This window comes from Heterocephalus glaber, unplaced genomic scaffold (genome assembly GCF_053883595.1).
Source record: "Heterocephalus glaber isolate CG9 unplaced genomic scaffold, H.glaber_assembly_v1.0 deba00001465, whole genome shotgun sequence".
NCBI lineage: Eukaryota > Metazoa > Chordata > Mammalia > Rodentia > Bathyergidae > Heterocephalus > Heterocephalus glaber.
Window position 1 is genome coordinate 5,682,481 of NW_028258312.1, and position 26,179 is coordinate 5,708,659.

Below are 26,179 nucleotides of genomic sequence, written 5' to 3' on the forward strand. Positions count from 1 at the left end.
TTTACACCCTTAGGCAACAGTAATTACCAGCAATGTTTGCAGGTCCTTTTGGACATTCTTCCCTGTCAAGCTTTTGGGGAACTTCAATCCAAATCTAATTGGCAGCAATGATAGGAGAGACCTCAAACAAGAACTGGCCAGAAATTCTATAGAATCAGGAGAGAATAAATTGCATTTAATACAATAAGGCTGGGGGTAGCCTGACAGGCAACAGACTCCTAAAACATGTGATTGTCATGTTACTCTTTCCTCAACAGGCAATAAGAAGTTCCTGGAGAATGTTGAGATAAGAAATAGCTTTCTAAGAGCTCTGCTTTTGGATAGATTCCTCTGATAATTATAGATAATAAATCAAGGACATAGAGAAATTGAAGGCAAAAGAGCAAAAAGCCATCACAATAGTTCAAGCAAACCATAAAGGCTGGCTCAAAACAAAAGAATAACAGGAAAAGAGGGCAGACGTCAGAGAAGAGTGGAGACAAAACCCAAAAGTCTCCAACTGATGAAACTTAAGGAATAATAAAAGGTAGAGGTCCACATGACTTATGAGGCTTAAGAACTGAGACAACTAGATCAAAATAATGCTATTGATGAAGATTGGGTTCCAAATGGAAAGCATGTACAGAGGAAACTGAGGATGTCGAATTAAAATTGTTGGGGGGCGGGTCAATCTGGGAAAACTTTCAACAAGCAAATGGCAGTGAGGTATGAAGTGACTTTTCTGAAAGTAAGGAGTATATGTGGTATGTCTGGCTCATATTCTAAGTCCCTGAGCACAGAAAACTTTGACCTCTATGTACCTCTACAGCATTAATGGTTTCCAAGAGGGAAAGGAGAATCGGTTATTAATAAATACCTTACTAAAATTAAAAGCACTTAAAGGAAACTTTGTATTAGTAGTTTGAATAAATTATTCTCCAACTCAAATCTGCTACAGTTTGAATGTGTACTGCAATGTTCACACATGGGAAACAGTCCCATGCAACTGTGCTGAGAAGTGAAATATTTAAGAGATGTTTAGGTCACAAGGACTTTCCCTTGATAAAGGACTAATGCCACTGTCAGTAGGGGTAAGTTACCCTGTAAGTATGTTCCTGATAATGAGATGAGCTCCCTATTCCTGATGTAGGATCTGCTGCCATTCCACTTTCCCCCCACGGGATGATAAGCACCAGGCCCTCACCTGGTACTGCCCCTCCCCACATCATAAGCTTCCAGCCTCTAAACCACGAGCCTAGTAAATCTGGTCTTTATAAACTGTCCTCCTAGTATTCTATTACAGAAACATAAAACAAAATTTCTACTCAAAAATTAAAATTTCAGATTTATAGAAGTTATCTCAATTTACTAGATATGTTGTAGCATTTCAAATTATTCACCTTAAAGAAAAAGATTCTTTGCAAACTATCAAATCACCAGGCTTCCTCTTTGTAAATAGGGAAGGGTGGAGAGGGTGAAGGGAGGGCTAGGAATGTGGAAAAAATAAGAACCAAGATGCATTATGTAAAGGTACAATTCCCAATGAGAAATGTAATTGTGTTGTATACCTACAATGTACCAATAAAAGAATTTAATAAAGTGCAAAAAGAAAAACCAAGGCTTCCTTGTCTATGTTATGGCCAAGTTTATTCCTGTCTTTTCCAAACAGATGAAATATTGAAAAAGGACTATTTTTTCCTTCTGTCTTAGATTTTTACTGAGAATCATCAGGGTCTTCCATGTCCCTGATCTTACAAATTTTCATATTTTTTAAATAATATTCTTAGAAGATTATGAATGTAGAGAAACATCTTCTTTACATTGAAAGAGTATTTAAACTAGACAATTTATGACTTACTCAAGGTAGTCTAACACTAACTCTTATTTGTACCTGCATTCCATACAAAAGCTATGAATTCACACATTGGATAGCTCACTCATTGGTAATTTGTGAACTAAATTAAGCACATGGATATATATGAATGTCATCTGCAGCAGATTAGATATATTTTTAAATACATTATGTTATGTTATACCTGCAAGTAATGCTACCAACAGTATGACCAAATTCACTTCCATGTATTATTTAAATTCTTTGAGTTTAGATCAGTATTTCTCAGTCTTTTATACATTATCATATCCCCAAGGACTTTTTCAGACATTTATTTTCTAATCACACCCATATGATATTAATATCATACATACAATGTTATAGACTATATCTGTGCCTTACATATTAACAGGTATACGATATTTTCCATGTCTCCCGAGACCCAGTGTTCACCCTCCTGACAAGGTATCTTTCCCATTGAGAACGCATGGTTTCTTTTTTCTTTTGGTACCGGGGATGGAACTCAGGACCTTGCACTTGAACTAAATCCCCAGCCCACATGGTTTCTTTACACGAATAATTTGTTACTCAATTAGGAATAATGCCTAGCATTAAAATGAACTAAGCCCTAGAACAGTAGAGAAGACTCATGAAGAATATGAGAGTTGGAGGGTACAGCTCAGTGGTAGAGCACCTGCCTAGTGAACATGAATCCCCAATATGACAAAGACTCCTAACCACAATTCTGAAACTTCCAATTTAAAGACTGAGAATGGAAATTATTTAACTTACGGTCCTACTAAATAAAACTATTGAATTCTTTCATCTTCCTCCACTATCATTCCTCTACTCATCACTGGTTTTACTGAGATCAGTAACTAAGATAATTTGTGGCTAACAAGTAAAATATAGATTTAAAGCCGAATATATAAGTAGTTCTATTCATGAAGCTCTCAAGTGTAAAATGGATAATAAATGTAAAAGCAAGAATCTGAAATTCAGCAATATTCCAAATTTACCTGACTATGCAAAGATAGCATTGGCAGTTGATAAAAAAATACTATAAGAAACAGTGAGATGAAGAACACTATTCATCTACCAACAGTTTAAAAGAAATATCAAAAAAGTAATCATTTTATTAATAGCTTCAAAAATCCATTTACATTTATTTATAATTAAAATTCCTCAATATTAAAGTGCAAAATAATTCCTTCTTTATGATACCTATATCTCTTAATTTTCATCATCTAACACAAGTAAAGCTAAATTATCAATTATGGTTGGCTAAGGCTAGCAAGGTAAAGGAAGAAGAAAAACAAAAGGGAGTACACAGTTGACCCCCGAAATTCATGAGTTATGTTCCTAGGGCACTCACAAATTGTGAAAAACAACACATTTCAGACATGGTCAAAAAATGCCTATTTTTACAGTTTAAACCCTAAATATGCTATGTCTCCCACAGTTATATAATTTAATTTCATAAAATACTGTATTAATAAAGCCTTAGAAGGGGCAGGGCATATTGGCGGCATCTTTGATATCTTAGGGCTTTACAAAGAACAAAAGTGAAAACACTCAAGATAGCTACAGCAACCTGTTATGATGTGGGGATGCTGGCTCATCTGCCTGAGATGGGTTACAAGGTAGCAGCCAATCAGCAGCAAAAAGAACTGAATAATCCTCTTGGATTGGCAACTTGCAAATGCCCTCCAAAAAAAAAAATTGTGGTGGATATTTGTGGTTTCTGCCAAATTGTGGGGCTTCCACAAACAATTGTTAGTTAGGTTCTAAGGAAAAATCCACAAAAGACAGAGGACTCGAACTCTGAATCATGACTTGGCGGGGGTATACTGTTTATCTCTTCCTTCCACTCACCCTAACTTGCATCCAGAGGGAGAGTAATGGTTGGGAATGGAACATAAATCACTTAGAGCAAGCACCTGCTATTCTAGAAAAAGCAAAATCAAGTATCTTTTCCAACCAAAACAAACAAAACAAAAATTAATAGGATGATTGTGGCTAAAGCCAAATAAGACTTACTGGCACCACTGTTTATTAGGAAAGTATTGAAATCACTTACTTTGAAGCAAAATAATTTTTATAATTTTATAATTAAAAATTTTTTAGTGTCATCATCCTTTCATCCTAAAAGCTTACAATCACTCTTAGGATGTCAGTAATGTTACTGCTAAATTTAATATTACTAAGGTACAAGTTGTATATATTCTAAGTCCCTACTTACTGAAGAAGTTTAGACAACTAAGCCTTTATTTATTTTTTGATTTTTTTTTTTGTATTTTTTTTTTTTGTGGTACCAGGGATCGAACTTGGGTCCTTCCACTTGCGAGGCAGGCCACAGAACCACTGAGCTAAATTCCTGGCCCGACTAAGCCTTTATAAAGTCTCTAATCAAAATACTGACTTTATTAACAACTGTAAATTTTCTAATGTTTTTATTCTTTATTTAATAATTTTAATAAAATATTATTAGGTTAAAACAAGAAATTACTTTTAACTTTAATTTGTGTTACCAATTTCTCTATTAAGATAATAAAGTTATACTATGAAAATACACTGCATATCTGAGTCCACTGGGTAATGAATGACTGATATTTAGTGATTCAAAACAGATACCATGACAGTTAAGAATTAACAATAAAAATATAAAACACTTCTTTATAAATCAGAAGTAGCCACAAATTAAATATCCTAGTTCTGGGTCAATAGACACCTTTCCCATAAAGTTTACCATAAATCAATAGTGATAAAACAAGACAATAAAATGACAGTTATCCAGTGAACAATTTATACCAGAAACATTATTTTCTAAAAGTAATTAAGTTTCTTCTTCAATTTAAAAAACAAAATCAAGGATTAATGAAAAGCAGATAACTACATGAAAGGTTAAACAAGAAAGAATATAATCTAAATGTAATCAACATAAAGATAACAGAACTTTTTCTCATGAACCATACACTTGCTATCCCATAGCTTATATTTATAAAAAATACTGTTAATAATTTACTCAGCAATCAATATACCAAGCACTATTTAGCTATTAGCACTGAACAAGACAATGCTGTACAATAAATTCTATTCATGAAATTTTTAATTAAAATAAATCGATTGAATGAAATATTGTCTCAAAATATATGGTGAATAAAGACCAGAACCATGAAAATCAAAATAAGTCGGAAAAGTGATACAAATTTATGAGAAATTACAAATTTACCTTGGCTCCTTCTTACTCAGTTGTATTATATGTTTTTGTGGCAGAGAATCTTGTGATTTTTGTTTCAAATCCTATAAAAATGAACAATATTTTTAAATTTTACTTTAAAAATTAAATATCAAAATTGACTATGTAATTGTACCCTGCAAAAATCTTGCAAAGGGCACATAGGAAAAAACAATACTTTTTCCAGCTACATAAAATATACCCAAATTCAAAGCAAATAATCCTGTGTATGTACGTGTGTGTGTGTGTTTGTGTGTGTGTGCGTGTGTGTTAGGGCTTCAAACACAACGTGTTCCTGGGGCTAGAGTTCTTAACACTTCTTCCATTTAGCAATCAAATCAATCAAGGTTCTAGAGATAATTCTGCAAAAAGTTCTACTATTTTAATTTCATATTGTATATTTCATATCCTTAAGACACGTATGCAGTCAATTCTTCTAATTTAACATGAAAATGTCTGTCATTTAAGCACTCACCTACAAAATCACTGAAACTACATCTGATTCCAGATGCGCAAACTCAAGTTACATATGAAATCACAAAATCCAAGATTTATCACAGATTCTAATGACAAATAAGTTACAATTTTAAACTATCAGAGTTGTCACATGGAAATAGAGGGTTAGAATCAACTCTTTCCTAACTGTTCTTCCTTGATTCACAATAGCGTGTTCTACCTTTCAGGTGCTTTCTGTTCCATTAGCTCTTTCGATCCTAATAATAACACAAGGCAGATAAATGAATGAGGGCCCACACATACTACAAAACTTTTTCAAGGGCCCATCCAATCTGGGGCAGGGCTGTGCTAACAGTCTCATAACTGCTTTCAGTGCTGCCCATAGCACTCATGGACGTACTGTGAAACCAGAAGACCACCAACAGGTGTAGCAAGAACAGATTCGGGATTTACAAAAATTCAAATACTAAGAAGTTTCTTCTTTTTTTTTTTTTTTTTTTTTGTTCCGGGGATCGAACTCAGGACCCTGAGCTTGCAAGGCAGGCGGCGGAACCACTGAGCTAAATCCCCGGCCCAAGAAGTTTCTAATTAAAACCAACAGAATAATTATAATGCCTAGCTGCCTAACAATATTCTGTAAGTTCTTTGTTTTATTTTTCATGCTAAGGTTTAGTCAGAAGAAAACACACACACCTGAAATCAAGTGTAAATACAATTGATAGAATATACAGATAATTTATATAAAGTGATACAAATTCTTTCAAATAATGTACAAAGCAATCATTATATTTCAATCTCTTTTCATTAAGCTTCTCACTTTTCAAATCAAAAAACAAAATGATCTTATATTTTATGATGACAAATACAAAAGAGATTAACTAACCATCTCTACGAAAGAATCAGAAGAGTAAGATTCATACGTGAGTTTGTCCTTCAAAATAAGAAGAAACGCAGAGTCTCCAATTATTTTCTCCAAACCAATTAACGAGTGAAAGAGTCTGTAAACCAAAAAATTTATTAGTTGGACAATTCAAAACCCAGGATACAATAGTTTCAGTTTTTTTACTAGTGATCAAACCACCAGTACTTAAATTTATATTCACAAAGTAAAACCTATAATAAATTTTTGACAAACTGGATCTTTTTTCACCAGAACAAAGGCTGAGGAAAAATGGTTAATCAAAAATATCACTGACAAGGACTGATTTAAAATAGAAAACTTTTGAACACACCTGAAACATTAATTTATTCAACCTTATTATACTTTCTATAAATATCACACCAAATAATAAAAATATTTAGTATGATCACTCCAGTAAGTACAAAGTACTCTATCGTGAAACAATGATATGCTCCTGTAAACTACTAAATAAATAAAAACCATCAATAAGAGTTAAAACAAGGCAAAAAAAAGAAGATTCAACACTGTTCACATGAAAATTTAATCAGCATACAAGCCATTCCTTAATAATTAAAGTTAGATTATTTTGTTGAATTTAGTTTTATGTTCTTGTTCAAGAGAACTAGAAAAAGTTTTTTGTAAATCTGGCTAATGAAATCGTATTCATCCTTGTTACCTGAATAATCACTGTCTTTAAATTTTATTTTTATGTCTGAGGAAACAAATGGATGTTTAAGAATTTATTGATTTCTGATCACTTCTGGAATATAACCTCAGTAGATCACCAACCATTGCTGAATCACTACATACTGGGAAATAATTTGCTTGAGGCTTTTTTTTTCAAATACAATTACGCCTCTTTAAAGCTTTAGAAACAAGGCATCCTTAAGGAAATTCATAATGAAGAAATTCTATGCAGAAATGTCATTAACCATGTTTCAATCAACCATCAGAATGAATCTATTGTGCTTAGAAGTAGTTATATCATTTTCTCCAATACAGGAACCAACTTGGGATCTGGGTCTTAGAATATTTTTGCCCCCTTGTAAAACCAACAAAAATCTGTAGAAGAATTAGAAATACTTATTTTGGAATACAAAAAGAATGAGAAATATAAAAAGAATGAGAAACTAGAGACATTCATAGCTAGATGGATGCACATTGAGGCCATATTCTTGAGTGAAATAAATAGGGCACACATATGTAAATAATGAATAGTTTCTCCAGTGTGAGAAACTGATATTGTAAATAAGGATCAAAATGCAGAATAGATAACGTGAAATAGGAAGATAAGGCCCAAAGGGAAGGGAAAGTGGGAAGGGTAGGGGAAAGGAAAAGAATAAATATGAGAAAAGGAAAAAACAGAAACAAAGTTTTTGCAAACAGGGAGGGGTGGAAAGGTGGAAAGGAGGGCAGGGGGATGGGGAAAAAAACAAGAACCAAGATATATCACATAAAGGTACAAGATCCCCATGTGAATGTCATCATATTGTACACCTAAAATGTACCGATAAACTTAATGAATTAAAAAAAAGTTCTCTGAATCATGCACGTAAGTGACCATGACCAGTAAGTTATTAAATACATGTACAATAAATCTGTAATACTAAAATCTTATGGATTTGAGTTCATGGCACCAGCCAGTGACATTTCTCAGTATATCTAGATGTTTTCTAATAATAATATGTTCTCATCAGACTAAAAGACCTTCTGAATGAATGAAATGAATATAGTTCATTGTAGAAATAAGTCCTTCAACCTAAATTTGTTTCTACATGGTAGCATGAACCTGCAGAATAAAGATCATGTTCTCTAAAACCTAACACCATACATGCATCACAGTATATTAAAGTGTCCCAATTCGACTGAGTGAAAACCATGAGTCAGTATTTCCATTCTACTAACAAATATGCAGTCTCCAATGGGTAAAAACTGTGGCAGAGCATTTCTCAAAATGCTTTCTTAGAACGTATAAAGCTGTTCTGTTTAAAACAAACAAAAGAAAGCAGGGTAAATAATTTTAAATGTTTAAACATTTCATCAGTATGAGATTTCTCAGAGCCTCTAAGTCCCTATCATGCACTTATCCCATCAATAGCTAAAACAGTTCATGGGGGAATCAGTTTTCTAGTTTGCTGTCATTGCTGTTGTTTGTACAGATGGCATCATGTCTGTCACTTAATAGTCTGATGTGTATTTTAGAACCCTCAGGCTCATCTTTCGTCAAGTTTTACCTAGCACCATTAATTACTATTTAGAAATAACTGGTAGAATTTTAAAAGCTTTCTGTACCTAAACTTCTTACCATTGTTTCTTCCATTCTACAAAAGCCTCATTATCTAATTTATGCTGAATGTCCATTTTTTCATGCCATGATTAAAATTAATCTCCAAATATGGCATGATGTATTCTTTTTCTCCAGTTTATAAGTGTACACATTCAGTTTACTGTTCAAAGTATACTTTTCAAAGAGACACCCTAGAATGGCAGGAGAAAACACCAGAAAGAATTGAATCCTCTTTGACACTGAGGAGCTGTCATATCTGACCTGGTTACCTGCAAGTTTCTTTCACATGACATCAAAATGAGCAGGATAGGATTTATTTTGTTTGCAGTCAAATGCAATTCCTAACTCATACACTTGTTCTAAGACATTTCTGCCTACATCTGAATGAACAGCAGCCAATAGTCCAAGTATAAGAGAACAGCCAATGTTAGCTGCCTGTTTATAATTCTCTAACCTGTGTTTGGAAATTTCCTCCTTAAAATGTCTGTGCTAATGAAGCAGTAATTGTTTATGACTTTTCCACTGAAGTGTGAAGTACTTGGAAAGCAAATTTACAAATGTCAAGTACAATTTGAGAATTACTGTATCTTTTCTTTCTCTCTAACATGCAATTCTGTATGGAGCTGTTTTTATAAGCTGAAAGCAATACAAAACATTTTGAAGAACTAATGATAGGCCTCCCAGAAAGGTCATGAGACAGAAAATGTCCTGTAGAAAAATTTCATGACCTGTACCAAAATCTCTTTGTATCGCAGCCAGAGAAAGCAAACAGGCAGGGTAAGAGAATGACTTCTCCATATTCTATGCCCAGGTCTTATTCTAAGATGTCTACATCTAACCTCGCAATAAATCAAAGAGGCAGAAGCACCAGAGAAGAAAAAAGAAAATGAAGAAGCTGACTGTAATTTCAAAAATGCTTTCTGTGATCTGAGGTTTCCACCTCAAGCCCAGCATAACCTCAAAAGATAGAACAGTGAGAAAATTCTATCTGCCACAAGAAAATTGAAGATATTCAAGATACTAACCTGAATATATTTCTGGAGTCAACTAATGAAGAATGTCTTTTCTCCCCTTATTTCTCAAAAACTAGTAAAATATTATGACTAAAAACTTAACACTTATTACTATTAGTAATATCCAGCTATGGGTCAATTTTTTTTTCTTTTTTTTTTTGGTACTGGGGATTGAACTCTGGTCCTTCCGCTTGCAAGGCAGATGGTGGAACCATCGAGCTAAATCCTCGGCCCCTATGGGTCAATTTTCTAATGCTGATTTTATATGCTCTGTGTACTTTTCACATACAGGAAGAATTATGATAAAGCAACTCACTTTTTAAAAGATATATAATATTTTATAGTTATATTTTAATGATTTAAAATATAAAGGTATGCCATTTTTGGTAGAATGAGGTAGTAATTGTTTATGACAAAGAATATTAGAAAAATGTTTATGAAGAATAGTTTATGAAGAAACAATAGTCAAAACTTTTTCTCCAATATAGGAATTCCCTCTGCACTGATCCTAATGAATGGTCGAACTCTGGCATGAAGATAGAGATCTCACCATCATAAAAGGTCAGTTTTTTCATTACTGGGAAATACAGAGTATTAAGTCCTCTGCCTTTATGAGCCAAAGCTTGTATTCATTGTTTCTTAAATTCTTAAATACAAATAAAGATGTGTTTCTACTCCTCACTTATCTGACAGCTCTTCAATTGGTTGAAGATTGCCTTAAAGATCAATACCAAAATCATTCTTCTCATTCCCATTTGCTTATGTCATCCATAACATGACACACTCTTTGGATCCTTTTCTTCCCTGGTTATGCTTCTCTTTTTTTTTGGAACCAGGGATCGAACTCGGGTCCTTGTGCTTGCGAGGCAAGCGACAGAACCACTGGGCTAAATCCCCGGCCCTGCTTCTTTCTTATTCTTTGGTGTCAATGTCCTTCTAAAACTAAGTCAAGAATCAAAGAACAACTGGATATGAAATCAGATGAAATTAAATTTCTCTACAATGAAGTGGAACTCTTTATCCCCCTAGACTTTAACAATAATTTATCTGACACCAAAACCTTCCTCGAGAAGATAACTCTAATTACACCACACTGTACTTAAAAAACAAGCTCAGCCTCATAATAATGTTTTACTACTCTACTGGAAAAAATAATGCAATAAAAGTTGAGAAAGGTAGGATGTTTCAAAAGATTTCTTGAAAAATGCTGTAAAACTGATGAAGGAATGTCATAATTAATGTGTTCTGATAATGTATTAATAGCTTCATCTCAAGATATAATAATATGACTCAAAATTTTAAAATAATTTTTAAACACTATTTTTCTATAATTACATTACCTGGTACCATAATCCACAACTACCCAATCTTTTGCAGTTCCTGTGATAGCATCATGATGTTGAAACAATCCCAAATTCCTTCTTGCTTCGGTCAGTGCTGTGTAATATGGTGATGAAAGAAATTTACGTATCTTGTATTTCTGAGCTTGTTTCAGGGCGAAATAGTAAAGAATTTCAGCAGCCCTGGTTACATAAAACAGTCATTAAGTTTTGTTTCAAAACCAACATTTTAGCTTATAATCTAAAATTTATGACACCAATACTTTGAAAACATTGTATAGCTTTTAAACAATTCAAAATTTCCATATCAACAATTTACACAAAAGATACTACTTCTGATAAGTTACTTATTTAATGTATTTAAGTTGTCAATCATTGAAGAACATCATGTTTGCACTGATATTAGGTAGGTATCCTTGTTCCAAATGATCATGGAAAGAAGCCAGCAACTATGAGCAACAAGATATATATACCAATATCTATATCTATACCTATATCTACCTATAGATATATTACAATGAAAAAAATGAATAAAGCAATAATAAGTGAGTATGTGGGTCTGTCCTTTCTCCTCTCCAAGATCAACAGAAACATGCAGGTTAGAACTTCACCAGAATCCCATTTCCTCTCACGTCTGTACACTGTGAAGACAGATGCCTGGGAAATGCATGACCTTGAGGAGGGGATGCTAAGAGGACAGAAGAGAGGTAGAAAATGATGGCCAAACAGCAGCTCAGGGACAAGCATCAGTATCAGTTTTGAATGACATACAATAAAGGTAGTTTATAAAAAATGGTAAATATGATGTCATTTTTATTTAATTTAAAGAAAAAAATCTTTAATAATAGCTTTGTCATAAGATTATAGAGGCTCGTAATTTCTACTTTTTATGATTTTCATCAGAAGAGATGGTTCCAGACAGGTTTGAATAGACAGGTGGAATAGAGTAAAGAGTGAAAGAAGGTTTTATATGCCAAACATGTCAAGGACAATGGAGAGAAAGTCAAGGCAGCTTGAAATGCATCAAGATTCAGGAAAGAGGGAGATACTGGAAGTGTTGTTTTTATGAAAAGTGACGAATGAACTCCTCTAAATTGTATAAATAAATAAAAGGCAGTAAAAATCTCTACTTCAAAAATTCTAGCCCTTCCAAAATGATAGAATGAGAATTCCTAGGTTAAAATTAAGTAAATTATGCATATGTCCACATACATCTATTACAAATATTCTTGGTTTTGAAAAGAACACAAACACATATTTAGATGTTACATAATAAACAAGATTTTTTGAAAATATTTTCTTTATACTTTTCTATTTTATCTATATTTTACAAACAAGGAAGAAATATTACTAATTTCAGAAAAAATTATTTTCAAGTAAATTGATACATCTGGAAACTCAAAACTATTCTATTTTATTGATTTGTTTTGCTTTACATCAGAATTTTCAAAACATATTTCTAGCATAAACCTCTATGCCTTAAATATATCCAACAAATTAAAATATTCACAACTCTTTGTAACTAAAACACCTCACTAATTCAGTGATCTAAATCTTAGCATTATTTAGCACTTATTCTACTTTATCATGGAAAGTTTAGAATAACAGATACTTGATCATTTTATGCATAGTTTTCTGTAATATATATATGGACACTATTTTATTACAAATACAGTAAGAGATATTTCTCTTTCATAGCTCAACAGTCAAAGGTCAGGCTTTTGAAACAACATTAATAGAGGCACAAGAGTAACGATTATAAAGACACACAACTATTATACTGAGCACAACTCTTGAAGAAATTCCTGATTTTTATAAAAAGCTTTTCATAAATATACTCAGAATCCACAAGTATATAAAAGAGGGTAAGTATGATCTAATTTGTTTTTTAGTACCAACATTCATTATGAAAATGAATTATTCTGTTGGGTTACACATAGAAAGTGTTGGGAGCCCCTGCAGCAATTCAACTGCACATAAAAACTCAGATTCAGTTACTTAAAGTTGTACTCCCCAATATGGTAACCAATAACTACACATGGCTACCAATATTTAAATTAATTAAAATTAGATGAAATTAAGGATTTAGTTCCTCAGCCACACTGGTCACATTTCAAGTATTCAGTAGTCTCATGTGGTCACAGTTAACACTGGTCACATTTCAAGGGCACGACAGCCACAGTTATGATGCTAGACAGCGATGAAATAGAACCTATCACTGGAGAGAGTTCTATTAAACAGTGATTGAACGTTGTAAGGTAGAGTGCTGTTTTAATGTTTTATATTTTCTATTGACTTCTACTTTCTCCGAGTCAGTTGAGGTTTTTCAACCAATCACTCTGCCTGCCCCATCAATTCTCATCTCTTTCAAATTTTGTTCTTCTAAGCAGAAAAATCATACCTATAGAAATGTGTTTTAAATAAATAAGAACTGAGATGAAGCCTTTGTTCTCCTACCTATAAAAAACATTAAGTTTAGAGCATGCAATTGGAGGCCCACCTTTGGTTGCTGAGAGGCCCTATTTGCTTCGAGACTTTCCTACATTTCCAACCATTTCATCCTGCCAGATTACTGCCATATGATGGTATCACTGAATATTAATATTAAAAATACAGGTAATTAATTAGAACAATATAAAACACAGAATATAACTCCAAGAAAATCTAATTAAATAAATTTCTTTTCCTTCATTCTGGAACAAAATAATCTGTTTATCCTTTGAAGACATATTTCTGATTTCATTAAAATTTCACAATTACATTAAGTACATCATAATGCTTCCTAAATTATGTATATTATGCAGAACTCTACAAAAAGGCTACAAAAACATAAGGGAAGTGAATAAAGAAATGCAACTATCCAATGATAAATCTACCTTAAATGAGACTCCATGATCCTATCCATTCGTTTATAAAAGGGTCTAGATGTAAAGTAGCCACTCCAGTAATGATCATCTCGGTCAGCGTATGTGAAAAAATCTCCACTTACAACAGGGAACACTGACTGGCCACTCCTCCTCTCAGTTGCATCTGCTTTATCCAGTGCATCAAAATAGTCTGATAAGGTTCCAAACTGTATCTAGCAAAAAAAATGTTTAAAGTTATATTTCAATTTCTACCATAAAATTATTTGCTTCTTACACTAAAAAGTTAATAAGCAGGGGCCAGGGATTTAGCTCGGTGGTTCTGCCACCTGCCTCGCAAGCACAAGGTCCCGAGTTTGATCCCCGGCACCAAAAAAAAAAAAAAAAAGTTAGTAAGCATATAAGTGAAAAGTTAATAAGATGCTTCCAAGTTAAAATGAAAATAGAGCTTTAATTTAACAAAAATCAAAAGCAAAGGGAGGGGAACACCACTGATTCTTTCAATTGCATCAAGTCCCGAATTTAACTAAAAAAATCTGTACACCTGACCATTAAGAACTATTGAGATCTACAAATTTATGGATATGAAAACTTCTTACATATCTTTAAAGTTTTGAAGTGTTAAAGGATCCAAGATGGAATAATCCAGATAAATGAAAGATGGAACCAGGAGCAAAAATAAAAGACACTTATTTTAAGCAAATGCCCAGAAGTATAGAAGAACAGCTTTGTTAACTATAATGTATCTCATATGTCATATCCTCCCTAACCCCTATCTTCCTGGTTTGAGTTCTCATAATAGAAAAATAAGTGCCTTAAAGTCACTTAAAAATTGGACATTTTTCTATACCGAGTAAAAGTAAAGCATTCAGAATGACAAGAACTACAAAGTTGAATGCTCAAATGAACAGTCTTTCGGACTAAAAATTTAAATAGCCAGTTCATAAATCCATTTTTATGAGTCCAAACTATTCTAAGAATCAAAAAAGAAACATCACATCAGATTTTGAAAAGATACTGAAAGGCATTATTTTAAAAATAGATTATTCAACAACATGTTCTTTAATAGTAAGATAGCAATAATGATTTTATTATTTCTTCCTTACATATATAAAGAGCGTGCAAGAGAGAGAGCACAGTCATTTTGATTTTGTACAGCAATTGCATGGGTTTAAACCTTATCTGCTGCCACTTATCCCAGGTGGAGTTTTGAGCATATTACATAGTGTCTCTGTGTTACAGCAAACAGGATTCTATGTAAAAAGCAAATTGTATCATTACTCACAGAGTACACAATTTTCAAGAGGTCTGAAGGGGAAGGCAAAGGAGAAGTGAGAGGGGCAGGGGAAAGGAAAGAAGGGAAAGGAATAAATATGAGAAAAGGAAAAAAAACAGAAACAAAGTCTTGTAAACAAGAAGGGGGAGAGGGGTTGAAGGGAGTGAAGGGGAATGGGGAAAAATAAGAACCAAGATATATCATGTAAAGGTAAAAATTCCCAATGGTGAGTGTCAACATACTGTATACCTAAAATGTACCAATAAACTTAATGAATAAAAGATTTAAAAAATTTTTAAAGACCTAAATGATGATGGTAAAACAATAAAATTCCTAGAAAATAACTTCATAAGAAATACATTGTTTTGTTTTTGTCATTTTGTTTTGTTTTGTGATGCTAGAGATGGAACCCACGACCTTATACATGTCAGGCAAGTGCTCTACCACTGCAAAGCTATGCTTTGTGATCATGAGGTAAACAAAAATTTTAATACAAAGAACATAACAAGCATTAACCATAAAGAAAAATATGGTTCTAACAAATTTAATTAAAATTAAGAATTTCTGCTTATCAAAGATAGCATTGAGTGAAAACACAGACTACATAGCAGGGACAATATTTGCATAATGTTTATCTGAAAAAAGACTCAATCCAAAATATATAAATGAACTATAAACAGTAAGGAAAAGACAGACAACCCAAATTAACTTTTAAAATCATCAAAAGATTTAAATAGGCACTTCACAAAAGAGAATACTCAAATGGCAGTAAACTTAGAAGACACACAGCCTCACTAAGCCTCAGGAAAACACAAAATAAAACCACCATATCTATCAAAAGGATAAAAATGAAAGAAAAATATCTGATAACATAAAGTCTGAGTAAGGCCTTACAGCAATTAAAACTGTCATAAATGCAAAAACTGATGCATTGGAATATTGTTTGGCATCATCTACTGAAGTTAAACATGTACATAGGCAATGCTCCAAAAATTCTGTCCCATTTTACATCCACGTAAACTCAACATGTGACCATAATATGCCTATAACATCCGAGCAGCTTCATTTATAATAAACAAAAACTAGAAACAACCTAAATGTCTAACAATAATAGAATAAACTGTGGTACTCTCATCAAATGGATCCTAAACACACTACATGGCATTGAAAAGGAAGAGCATGAATAATACACATAAACATAGCGTAAAACAAAAAAGCCAGACACAGAAACGTACACACATAGGATTCCCTTCATATAAAACTCAAGATCATGTGATGGAAGTGAAAGTCTCGGCTACTTTTGAAGGAGCTGGGCGTGGCTGAGAGGAGACCTCAGGGGCTTTTCCAAGTGCTATGGATGCTCTCAGTTTGTTCAGAAAACTGAAAAAATTTTCTGTCCACTTAATGGTTTGCATACTTATGTATGTCATACTTGCAAAAATAGTTTCAGGGGCCTGGACTTTAGCTCAGTGGTACTGCTGCCTACCTTGAAAGCACGAGGTCCTGAGTTTGATCCCCAGTACCAAAAAAAAAAGTTTCAGGGGCCGAGGATATAGTTCAGTGGCAGAGTGCCTGCATGGCAAGTGCAAGGTCCTGAGTTTGATCCCCAGTACAAAAAAACCAAACCAAATCAAACCAAACCAAACCAAATATATAATAATTTCAAAAAGTTGTCCTAGTTGGCAATTAAAGGAGGATATAGTAATAAAATCAGCATCTCATTCTTCAATTAAGCAGGAGACCAGCTCTAAATACATTCTGCTAAGATGTATTTAGTAATAAGATAGCTACATCTATGCCATCTCCTGTGATTATATATTCACAACTAAGTTTCATCTTTCAGGAGAATACAGAAATGACTCAGAGTCCCTAAGCTTAGAGTTCATAATCTGGTGGAAATTTAGTTGTACATATCTTGAATAAAGTTGATATTTTATTAAGCTTATCGGATACTGAATAAAAATGAATTCTTACTACAAAAACTTTGGTCATTATCAGTATTCTAACATCCTACACAGTAACATCACTTCCTTACTCCAGTATTTTCACATATCTTCTACTGTCATACAGGTTAATACATGAATATAATAAATACATTGAAAATTTTTCTCATATGGAATCTGTAAGATATAGTTTTTAAAAATCTTAAGCAACATACTGACAAAATCCAAAGTATGTCTTATGTTTAAATCTTGACTCAAATTTGTTTTTACAAGATCAGGAAAAGTTGATACTATCTAGCTCTATGATATTATCAAGTTATCGGAATTTTCATGATACAGTATGATTATAGTCTTAAACAGAATCTGTATCATCTAGAGACACATACTGAAGTAGTCACAGATAAAACAACATAAAATCTGAGATTTGCACTGAAGTGATCCTAAGAGAGGTGACACAGAAATGGACACAGCTGAGAAGAGAGAGGCCCTGAGTTGAAGGATGTTGAAGCAGAGCCAGGAATATGAAGAGGATACGATTTGTGCATTTCTCAGAACATTTAAATTTTCCACAGCATAAAAAAAAAAATTTCAGTTAAAAATAATAATCTCAAGAAAATGATTAATTTTAGGAGTCATCGCACTTAAGAAAAATGCCAGTTCATTCTCTGGACACGAGACATTTGTGAAATTCCTGACATGTTCATCTACAAATGCCAGTCACACTACTAAATCACAAAGTTACAATTCTCAGAGAGAAACTATTAATAAACTTCCAGTGCTGGCAGAAAAACAGGACATCCCTGAAACATGAAAACCACAACTTAATAGGTACACATTTTCAATTACATAAAAGTAATACCATTTTAATCCTCAAGAAATGGTAGCAGAGGGTCAACTCTAGCAATGAACTACACTATATGCTTATTTTCCTCTTAATTATACTTTTACACAAAAATTACATATTCTAAGATATTTTGAGGCACGAAACAAAGGAAGTAAAGATATTGTGTTATTGCCTCATTTAATAAGGAAGGTTTAACTTCAGATACAATGTCAGAAAGAAATATTTCCTTATTACCTTTACATTAAACTGAGTCTGAGAATTCATATAATTAAAAAGCTGCTCATAATTCCTGAACTGTAAATCCCATTCTGAGTATTCACTGTAGCGAAAATCATCTCCAAGCGGGGCCAGAACAACTTTAGTACGGAAAAGTTTTGACTTCTTTCGGTACTGATCTAGAAGCAACTGAGCCCTACAAAAGGAAGACAGGAAATATGAATTACATTAAGAAAAGGCAATAGCACAACTTAAAAAGGAAGTATCCAATTCAAAAGTGTATTATAGTAAATCATTGTACATGCTGTCTGCCTTTTAGATTAATGTGTTTTATAAGGGAGATTTTAAAAGCTATTGCATATTATCCATTAAAAATAATCATAAATTCTTATCATTGGGAAAACCCATAGTTTTCCAATGGTTTATCCATAGAGAAAAATGGTTGCAGCAAATTTTGGTATGTAATTATTAGGAAACCAGTGCCTTCCTAAAGGCCAGTCATAGCAACTGGATCCCAGAGAGCCTAATGTTTTAAAATAATAAGGATTCTTCAACTGTAACAACTTTGATATTTGATTTTACTATTTCTTTCTCTAATTTAATCTAAAACTTTAATAGCCCAGTTATACATACAAAACTGTGCACTGAACAAGACCAAAAGGCATAAATCTTAGCCTGTAATGTTTTATAGATCAGTATTTCCTCTTCTTTGGAAAAATACCCATTCACTATCTCATGCCATCAACCATCTGATTTGGCACAGTGCCCTTTTTAATATCCATCACTAGATAATGCTTACAAGTTAAATAAGCTATTTTGAGGGCCGGGGATTTAGCCCAGTGGTTTCGCCGCCTGCTGCGCAAGTGCAAAGACCTGAGTTCAATCCCCGGCACCAAAAAAAAAAAAGCTATTTTGATATCTACCTCCTTGGGCTTAACCCATGACCCAAATGATCAGCCAATATAAAGTGCGGGTGTGATGAACACCTTTTATAGCTCATATTCTAGTTTTCTTAATAAAAAAAAAAAAGAAAGAATAGAAATCCACCACGAAATACTGAGTGGGACACCATTTGAGTAAGTCTGAAAATAAATACAAATTAAAAGGAAAGACTTGTAAAAATGAAATTAAACAAGTAAATAAATACCAAGTAATTCACAGTATTTATAAAGTCAAAGCCTGAGAAATTAATATGTAAATAACAATCATTTTTTTTTACCTAATATTCTAATGTTCACTGTAAGGCTCATCCAAAAGTAAATTTCAATTCACAATATTAAAAGTTATAAAAGTAACTCAAAGAACATCAATAATATCAGACATTTTTTAAAAAACTATGAAAAAATTTAACCAAATTTAGAATTTAATATGTTCTTTTTAAATTTTACAGAGTCTGAGACTGCTTTGCAACTACCTACATAAAATTTTAGCAATAATTTAGTAGCTTGATGAATAAAATACAAAGAGTATTCTTATATAATATTCAGTTTTCTGATATTAGCATTTGCCACAGTACTGTATTTAATCTTCACATCTACTAACATTTCACATTACCAAAAAGTATGTTATAGATACTACTTATAATAAAAAACACACAGATTAACCACAAAGCAGTAAGACCAAAAGAAATGAGTTTTTAAAAAATCAAATATATCAACTACAGACGAAAGATATACTGTGATTGGGCACCCAAGTAGATTTCTGAGGCAGCCAGAATAAAAAAAAAAATTTTACCATAAAGTATAACACAGCTTGTATATACATGTGTTTCACGCATACAGAGGGAAAGAAGTATAAACCTTAAGTTAAAATCTGGAATCTACCTGAATCCTCAAGCTCCTGCCCGGTGTCAATACTGGGAAAGCCAAGCAACCACCTTACATCGCCTGAGAGCAATAACTGCTCAAAAATGAATGGCATACTAACTACCTAATGATAAATGAATTGACCAATATTACATTTCAAGACATGTAAGTACAATTTTCCCTTGAAAAACACTCTTCCAGCTAAGAACAATAACAAATACTTAAAACATCAAATTATCTAGTATTCAATGAAAAAAGCTAACTTAAAATACCACTCTATACCAGTGATGGCGAACTTTTTAGAGATGAGTGCCCAAACTGCAACCCAAACCTTACTTATCACAAAGTTCCAACACTGCAATTAAACCTGAATAGTGAGGGTTTAACTTGGAAAGAACAACTCATTCATTAACATGTTTTGTCTTAAAAGAAAAACAAATAAAACATGTGCCATAGGTTCACCACTACTGCTCTAGACCAAAAATAAACTTAATGAAGAATGGTATTTCCTCATCTACAAAGTTGAAGAATCTGCTGTGCTGAAAATATCCAAAGACGCCATCTATTTACCTCACAGTTAAATCTCATTTTCTTTAGGGAATTAAAAAGATGAAAGGTATCACCAAGCTAGAAAGACTGTGTTTGATCTCCACTCATCATCAAGTCAAAAAAGATGAATTAACTAGTAGAGTGTAGATTTTAAGAGTTATGAGAAGCTAAACAAAATCTACACAAGAATTATACAGACTCCCCATTGTCCCAGGTTCCTGGAAGCCATGTTCACAATCCCTGTAGCTAACCCCAAGGCATGTTCTGGAGAGCCAGCCATGTTTGAAAGCTTACATGATACCACAAAGGGATTACACAAAATGGCTTCTTTTCCAATAATGTCCCTCAAAAGATACCATCAGTAGCACCCAAGAGGCTCACAAAACCTATGGGAACACTGGAACACCCAAAGGAAACATGTCTGACCTTAAAGTGGTTTCCTATCCCTGACCACCTGAGCAGAAAGAAGAGTAGTGTAAATACGTGTGAATGCAAACATTGTTTGCTCAAGTAGACAGGTCAGGGACCTCTCCACACCCCGCTTTCCTTTCACTACGCCTTCTACCCCATAATATACTGAATTATTCTCTTAGCTTGACTACCCAACCCTAAAAAGGCTGCTCAGAGTTCCCAACTTATTCTCACACTGAAACCAGGTAGAGCCTTGGCCTTGGACAGTTTTGCAAAACAAATATGAAATCACACTTTGATAGAACAACTTCATGCTTTCAAGAAGGCTACCATCCTAAAACATCTTTGGTTCTGCCACAGTGAAAAGCTCACACCAGAACATTTTCCTTATGACCACAAGGACTTGATGAATCTCACTTTCTTCCTCATGTGCACATTTTAAAAAGTAACTTTTTTAATACAAAGATTATTGATAGTGTAGAGATATTTAAAGAGCTGTATTATATTCCTAGCAGTTTAGAGTTTTTAATATTACAACACAATGGTTCCATACCACTAATTTTTCAGGGAAGAAATTAAACTTTAGAAGCAACAAAATCAGAAACTATAGGTAACCTGGTTCAATGAGACACTTCCTTCATTAGCACAATTTTCATCTAAATAAATCATTCTTTTGATTTTTATTTAAATGTATTTACATATAAATATTCCTAATTAAAGTTTTCTGTAAGTCAAAAACATCAGAAAGATGCAAGGATATGTAGTCATCAGAGCTGGACCACATTCACTATTATTGAAATTGTTATTGAAGCAACAGATAATTACACGCTTTATGTGTTCCATTTCAATAAACGTGTTTTCGCAGTTGAGTTGCTTTTCTTACCAATTTGTACAATTGACCAGAAGTTTTATTATCAACAAAAGTATATGAAATCAATCAAACACAGTAGAAAGCTTTTTAATGAGGGCAAAAGAGATGGTAGTAATAGCTTATTATAGGTTAGCTATTATATATTGATCTACTATTGTTCATTTTCCATTAAATTATAACACAGAAAAGGTATAGTCAAGGCTCTGTCATTTTTAAGTTTCTTTAGATCTGGTTTGAATGAATACTTTAAACAAGGATAATGTTGGCTGCTAAAGCCTATTTATTCAACCTTTCAGCAATGCACACTTCAGTAGCTACTTTGTGATGTTTTCTTATGAAGTACGTGTTTTCATACCTGCTGTGGACATTTCCAGGAGATATTGCTTCTGGAAGGATTCCCCAGGGACAACCAAATCTGCCTCCAGGAAGCCTTTTAAAATCAAACTGGCAGCATATTTTAGGATCAGGCCCACAAGTGTGTGGGATGTCATAGCTGTAGAAGGGCATCATGTGGCAAAAAATATCGGTGACCGATCCCAGATCTAAAATAAAGAGCCAACAGACACAGCTGCATTTATGAAATTTTTTCTCGAAACGTTTAAAATGCCATTACTTTATACATATATTATGCAAGCTCTACCCTAAATGGATAGCTTCTTTAACTACTATTACAATTACTCCAGCAGTTTTTAATAACTACCAGTTAGAAGGAAGAATACACATCTCAGCCTGCATTAACCTTTTCTACCTGAATACTAGAGACAAAAGAGCCTTTTCAAGAACCAGCAGCTGCTGACCTGAAAGGAAACCTACTGAGCAAAAGTAAAAGTTACAGCTGCATCATCCAAAATCATGACCATGTCCACCCGCCTGCCAGCTCCTGCCACCTTTGCTCCCATCGCAGTCAACAGGACACACTGGGAAGACCTCACACTGGATGCAGAGACTGAGTGAGAGAATGAGAGGAAAAAAGGGAAGAGAAAGAACAAAAGAAGAAGGATGGGGTGGGGGCGGTGAAAACACTGGACAAATGCCTCCTGCGCCTGTCACTGAGGAGAGCACAGTACAGGAAAGATCAGTCTCTCCTGATGTTCACCAAGCATGAGGAAATGGAACTTTTCAGCAGAAAGGCACACAGGTAAAATCATTTTTGCAAACAAAAGAGATATGGAAAACAAGCAGTGGTTACTGATGGAGAACTGTTTTTACTTAAAACCTTAATGTCTGCATGTGTTCAGACCGCTGCCCTGGAAAGGTGCGCTGTCTAACCCAAAGTAAAACTCAAGGACTTAACTAGCAGGTAAGTAGTTATCCTGAGCTGTAAGTATCTCCCCTCACTTTTATGCATGGACTTCCAATTTCTAGCAATGAATATATATTGTTTTTGTAGTAGAAATAAAAAAGCAATATTTACATTTTTAAAAGTGAAAATAACTGCTTAAGAAGAACACACAAAGAAGCTCAATTTAATTTGAAAACATCTGTCAAAAGGCAACATGTTCAAATCTATCAGATAGCTACTAATATTTTCCAGTTATAACTACTTAATTAAAACAATTACCACTTCTGTTGCAAACGCTGAACCTATTAAAACCTGTATGTTGCACTGTCACTTGTCTCACAGAGGTACATTCACAAGCATAACACCCTGCACGCTGGTCACCTAATGCTTGCTGTGTGCATAAAGGCTGCCACAAGTACCAGAACTTCCTCTTTCTTTTTCCTAGGGATCAAGACATACCCAACAACTTACTACCTTTCCTAATACCATATTTAGCAGCTCATTTCTACATTTAATTTCATCTATGGTATTTAGATGCATATGAATTTTATCAAATTAGACTGTAACTTCCTTATAGTTAAGGAATTTTTCTATACTTCCTAGCGAAGTATTAAATCCATGAAAGTACTCAACAATTGCTTACTGATATTTATGGGCAGTCTGAATGTGGACAATTGTTTAAGCTGGGGTTCAAATTAACAATCCTTTGTTTTCTAAACTATGTTTCTTTGCACTTGATCAAACTATGCAGGATGAGACCCCCTACAAATTCTTTTCCTCCCCACAAGTTTACTTTTCCAGAATAAAAAAACTGCATAACTAATTGCTTTTCTTAATTAAACAGAAGTACATAAGGAAATTACCGTGTAAATTTAGAAACACTTAAGAGATAAAGATTATTCAGAAAAGCAAGTATGATATAATTCAGTAATTTCTCAACATTATTTCAGTAACAAAATCATTTTTCGGATGAAGTGAGAATGTAGTGCCAGGAAGTTAGGAACGGTGCACTGCTGGAGTCAAACCTCTGCTATCCACTCCCGGTCTGTCTTTTAGCAAATGGGTTCATATCTCTAAGATTCCATTTCTTCACCATAAAAAAGGGATATTAATAGAACCCACTTAAAGGATAGGTACAGAGGCTAAATGAGCAAGTGGATATAAAGTATATAACATAACTCATGGACCATCATAAAGCCTCAAAGCATACACACAAATAAACATACATAAAAACATAGACATAAATAAAATGTAAGGTGTTTCGAATGAAATGGACAGTGGGAAATACAAAGCCCTAAATCTTGTTCCTTCTTCCTCAACAAAGATCTACACAGAGGTATGTCCTTGGAACAGCTGTGTGCACAAAGAACACAGAATACAAACAGATGAACCAGACAACATGAGGTCTCTTGCAGGAAGACAAGATTAAAGTTTCTAAGAGTAATTCTTCCACAATGTCAAAAGAAGACAGGCAGAAGGAAAGAACACTGTCAGAATTCCAAACTAATGACTGGATATCAGTTCAGTTCCAATGCATGTTCAAATTTGTAAATAAAATGTGTTCTGTAAACTAAAAGTAAGTGAAAGTGTTATTTGGACAATACCAACAGCTTATATTAACTTACTTCTTGTAGTCCTGAAAAGTTTCTAGAATACTCTATAGAAAAATGTCAGTATCATTGTTTAAAAGAATTTTGACCCAAATACATTGGAAAATAATTGCAGTGTAAGAATGAGTACTTTAGGTAATCTGATTTTCAAGACTGACACTCTGAATAAAAGCCATGATGGCATAAGTTTAAAACATATGTGAAGTAATATTGAGGTCAAATGGGATCTTCAGCTTTCATCAAGCCCTACGTACCCCAATTCTGTCTCCAATAAAACTCCAACGTTTTATGCAATGCAAAGTGTTTTTTAACTGCATAATGAACTCTCTGGATAAGCATGTGTGAAAATCCAGCACGTTTCAGAAGATAAGCCATTGTTGGTGAGTGTCCAAAAGGATCAATGGACCAACCGGACCTAGGCTTCACTCCTGTTGATAAAGAAAATAACCATTATTTTTTTTTATAGGCAAATAAGAAGTCACAATACATTCAGACCCATTAGAGTTTCATGGTCTCCTGCATTACAAGATAAAGGATCTGTTCAGCATTACTCTCTGCCAAATACTCCAGGCAGGATTCCCTGAAGGGAAGACTCTTCCCCTGCATATCCACCAAGGTAGGAACTCTCACTGAACTCTCAATGAAATTAACCAGTTGGAGTTGAGTAAGCACTCTGGCATCTCACAGCCACTGCATTAACTGGACATGGGGAAACCAAAAGGACCAAGGCCCTGCCCCCAAGGATCTCCCAGCCCAATCATCTGTGAAGCTGGGTAGACCAATAACATACAGTTCAGTCATTTCAACCTCTACTTCCCAATCCCAACATCAAGGATGTTTCAGTCTGGGTTTTTAAACCTTGCAACAGCTTCAAATTATCTTATTACACGGTGGTGTAACTGACCAAAGTCACTGATTTCCATATTTCACTAAATTTTAAGACATTTTGATACTGGTCTTTTCACTCTACCTAATAGAGGGTAAATGGAAACATTCACATCTGACACGCCAATTAATAAACATAAATGCACGGGTTAATGAGATAAGATCTTGCATTATACAAATCTTATTTTTCAGTTATTCAGGATTCTCACATGAGGTTTCTACTTAAAATCTACAAACGGACATATTGTTGTGTACTTTTTTTATTCAAACATTTGTTTTGTATCTTTCACACATTTAAGATTATGAGGCCCTATGATTACAAAAATGAGTTAACCCTGATCTTCACTCCAGTTGCGGCCTCTGTCAATCAAATAAAATGCAAAGTAATACAAAAAAAAAAAAACAGCAGAGAAAAGAACTCTGAAGAATATTTAAAGATCAACATGCAGATGGGAAATGAAGGAGACTGAGAAGGAAAAGTCAGAACCCACACAAGACCAACAGCATGTAGTTAAAACTCAAAAAGATTATGTCTCAAAACTAAAAGAACTGACCACACTAGATTTGTGCATTTCACA

At 33.8% G+C, this 26,179-nt stretch overlaps 1 protein-coding gene across 1 annotated transcript in view; it reads right to left on the minus strand.

Annotated features, from left to right (window-relative positions):
• Positions 1 to 26,179, minus strand: part of Man2a1 (mannosidase alpha class 2A member 1) — a 170,146-nt gene that overhangs the window by 76,534 nt on the left and 67,433 nt on the right. Inside the window, exons 6-12 of the mRNA XM_004841766.4 lie at positions 24,971 to 25,144; positions 22,180 to 22,366; positions 18,207 to 18,384; positions 13,922 to 14,124; positions 11,046 to 11,228; positions 6,388 to 6,502; positions 5,043 to 5,113 (exon numbers count right to left, since the gene is read on the minus strand). Coding sequence (XP_004841823.2) covers positions 5,043 to 5,113; positions 6,388 to 6,502; positions 11,046 to 11,228; positions 13,922 to 14,124; positions 18,207 to 18,384; positions 22,180 to 22,366; positions 24,971 to 25,144 — 1,111 coding nt within the window. The remainder of the gene's footprint in view (positions 1 to 5,042; positions 5,114 to 6,387; positions 6,503 to 11,045; positions 11,229 to 13,921; positions 14,125 to 18,206; positions 18,385 to 22,179; positions 22,367 to 24,970; positions 25,145 to 26,179) is intronic.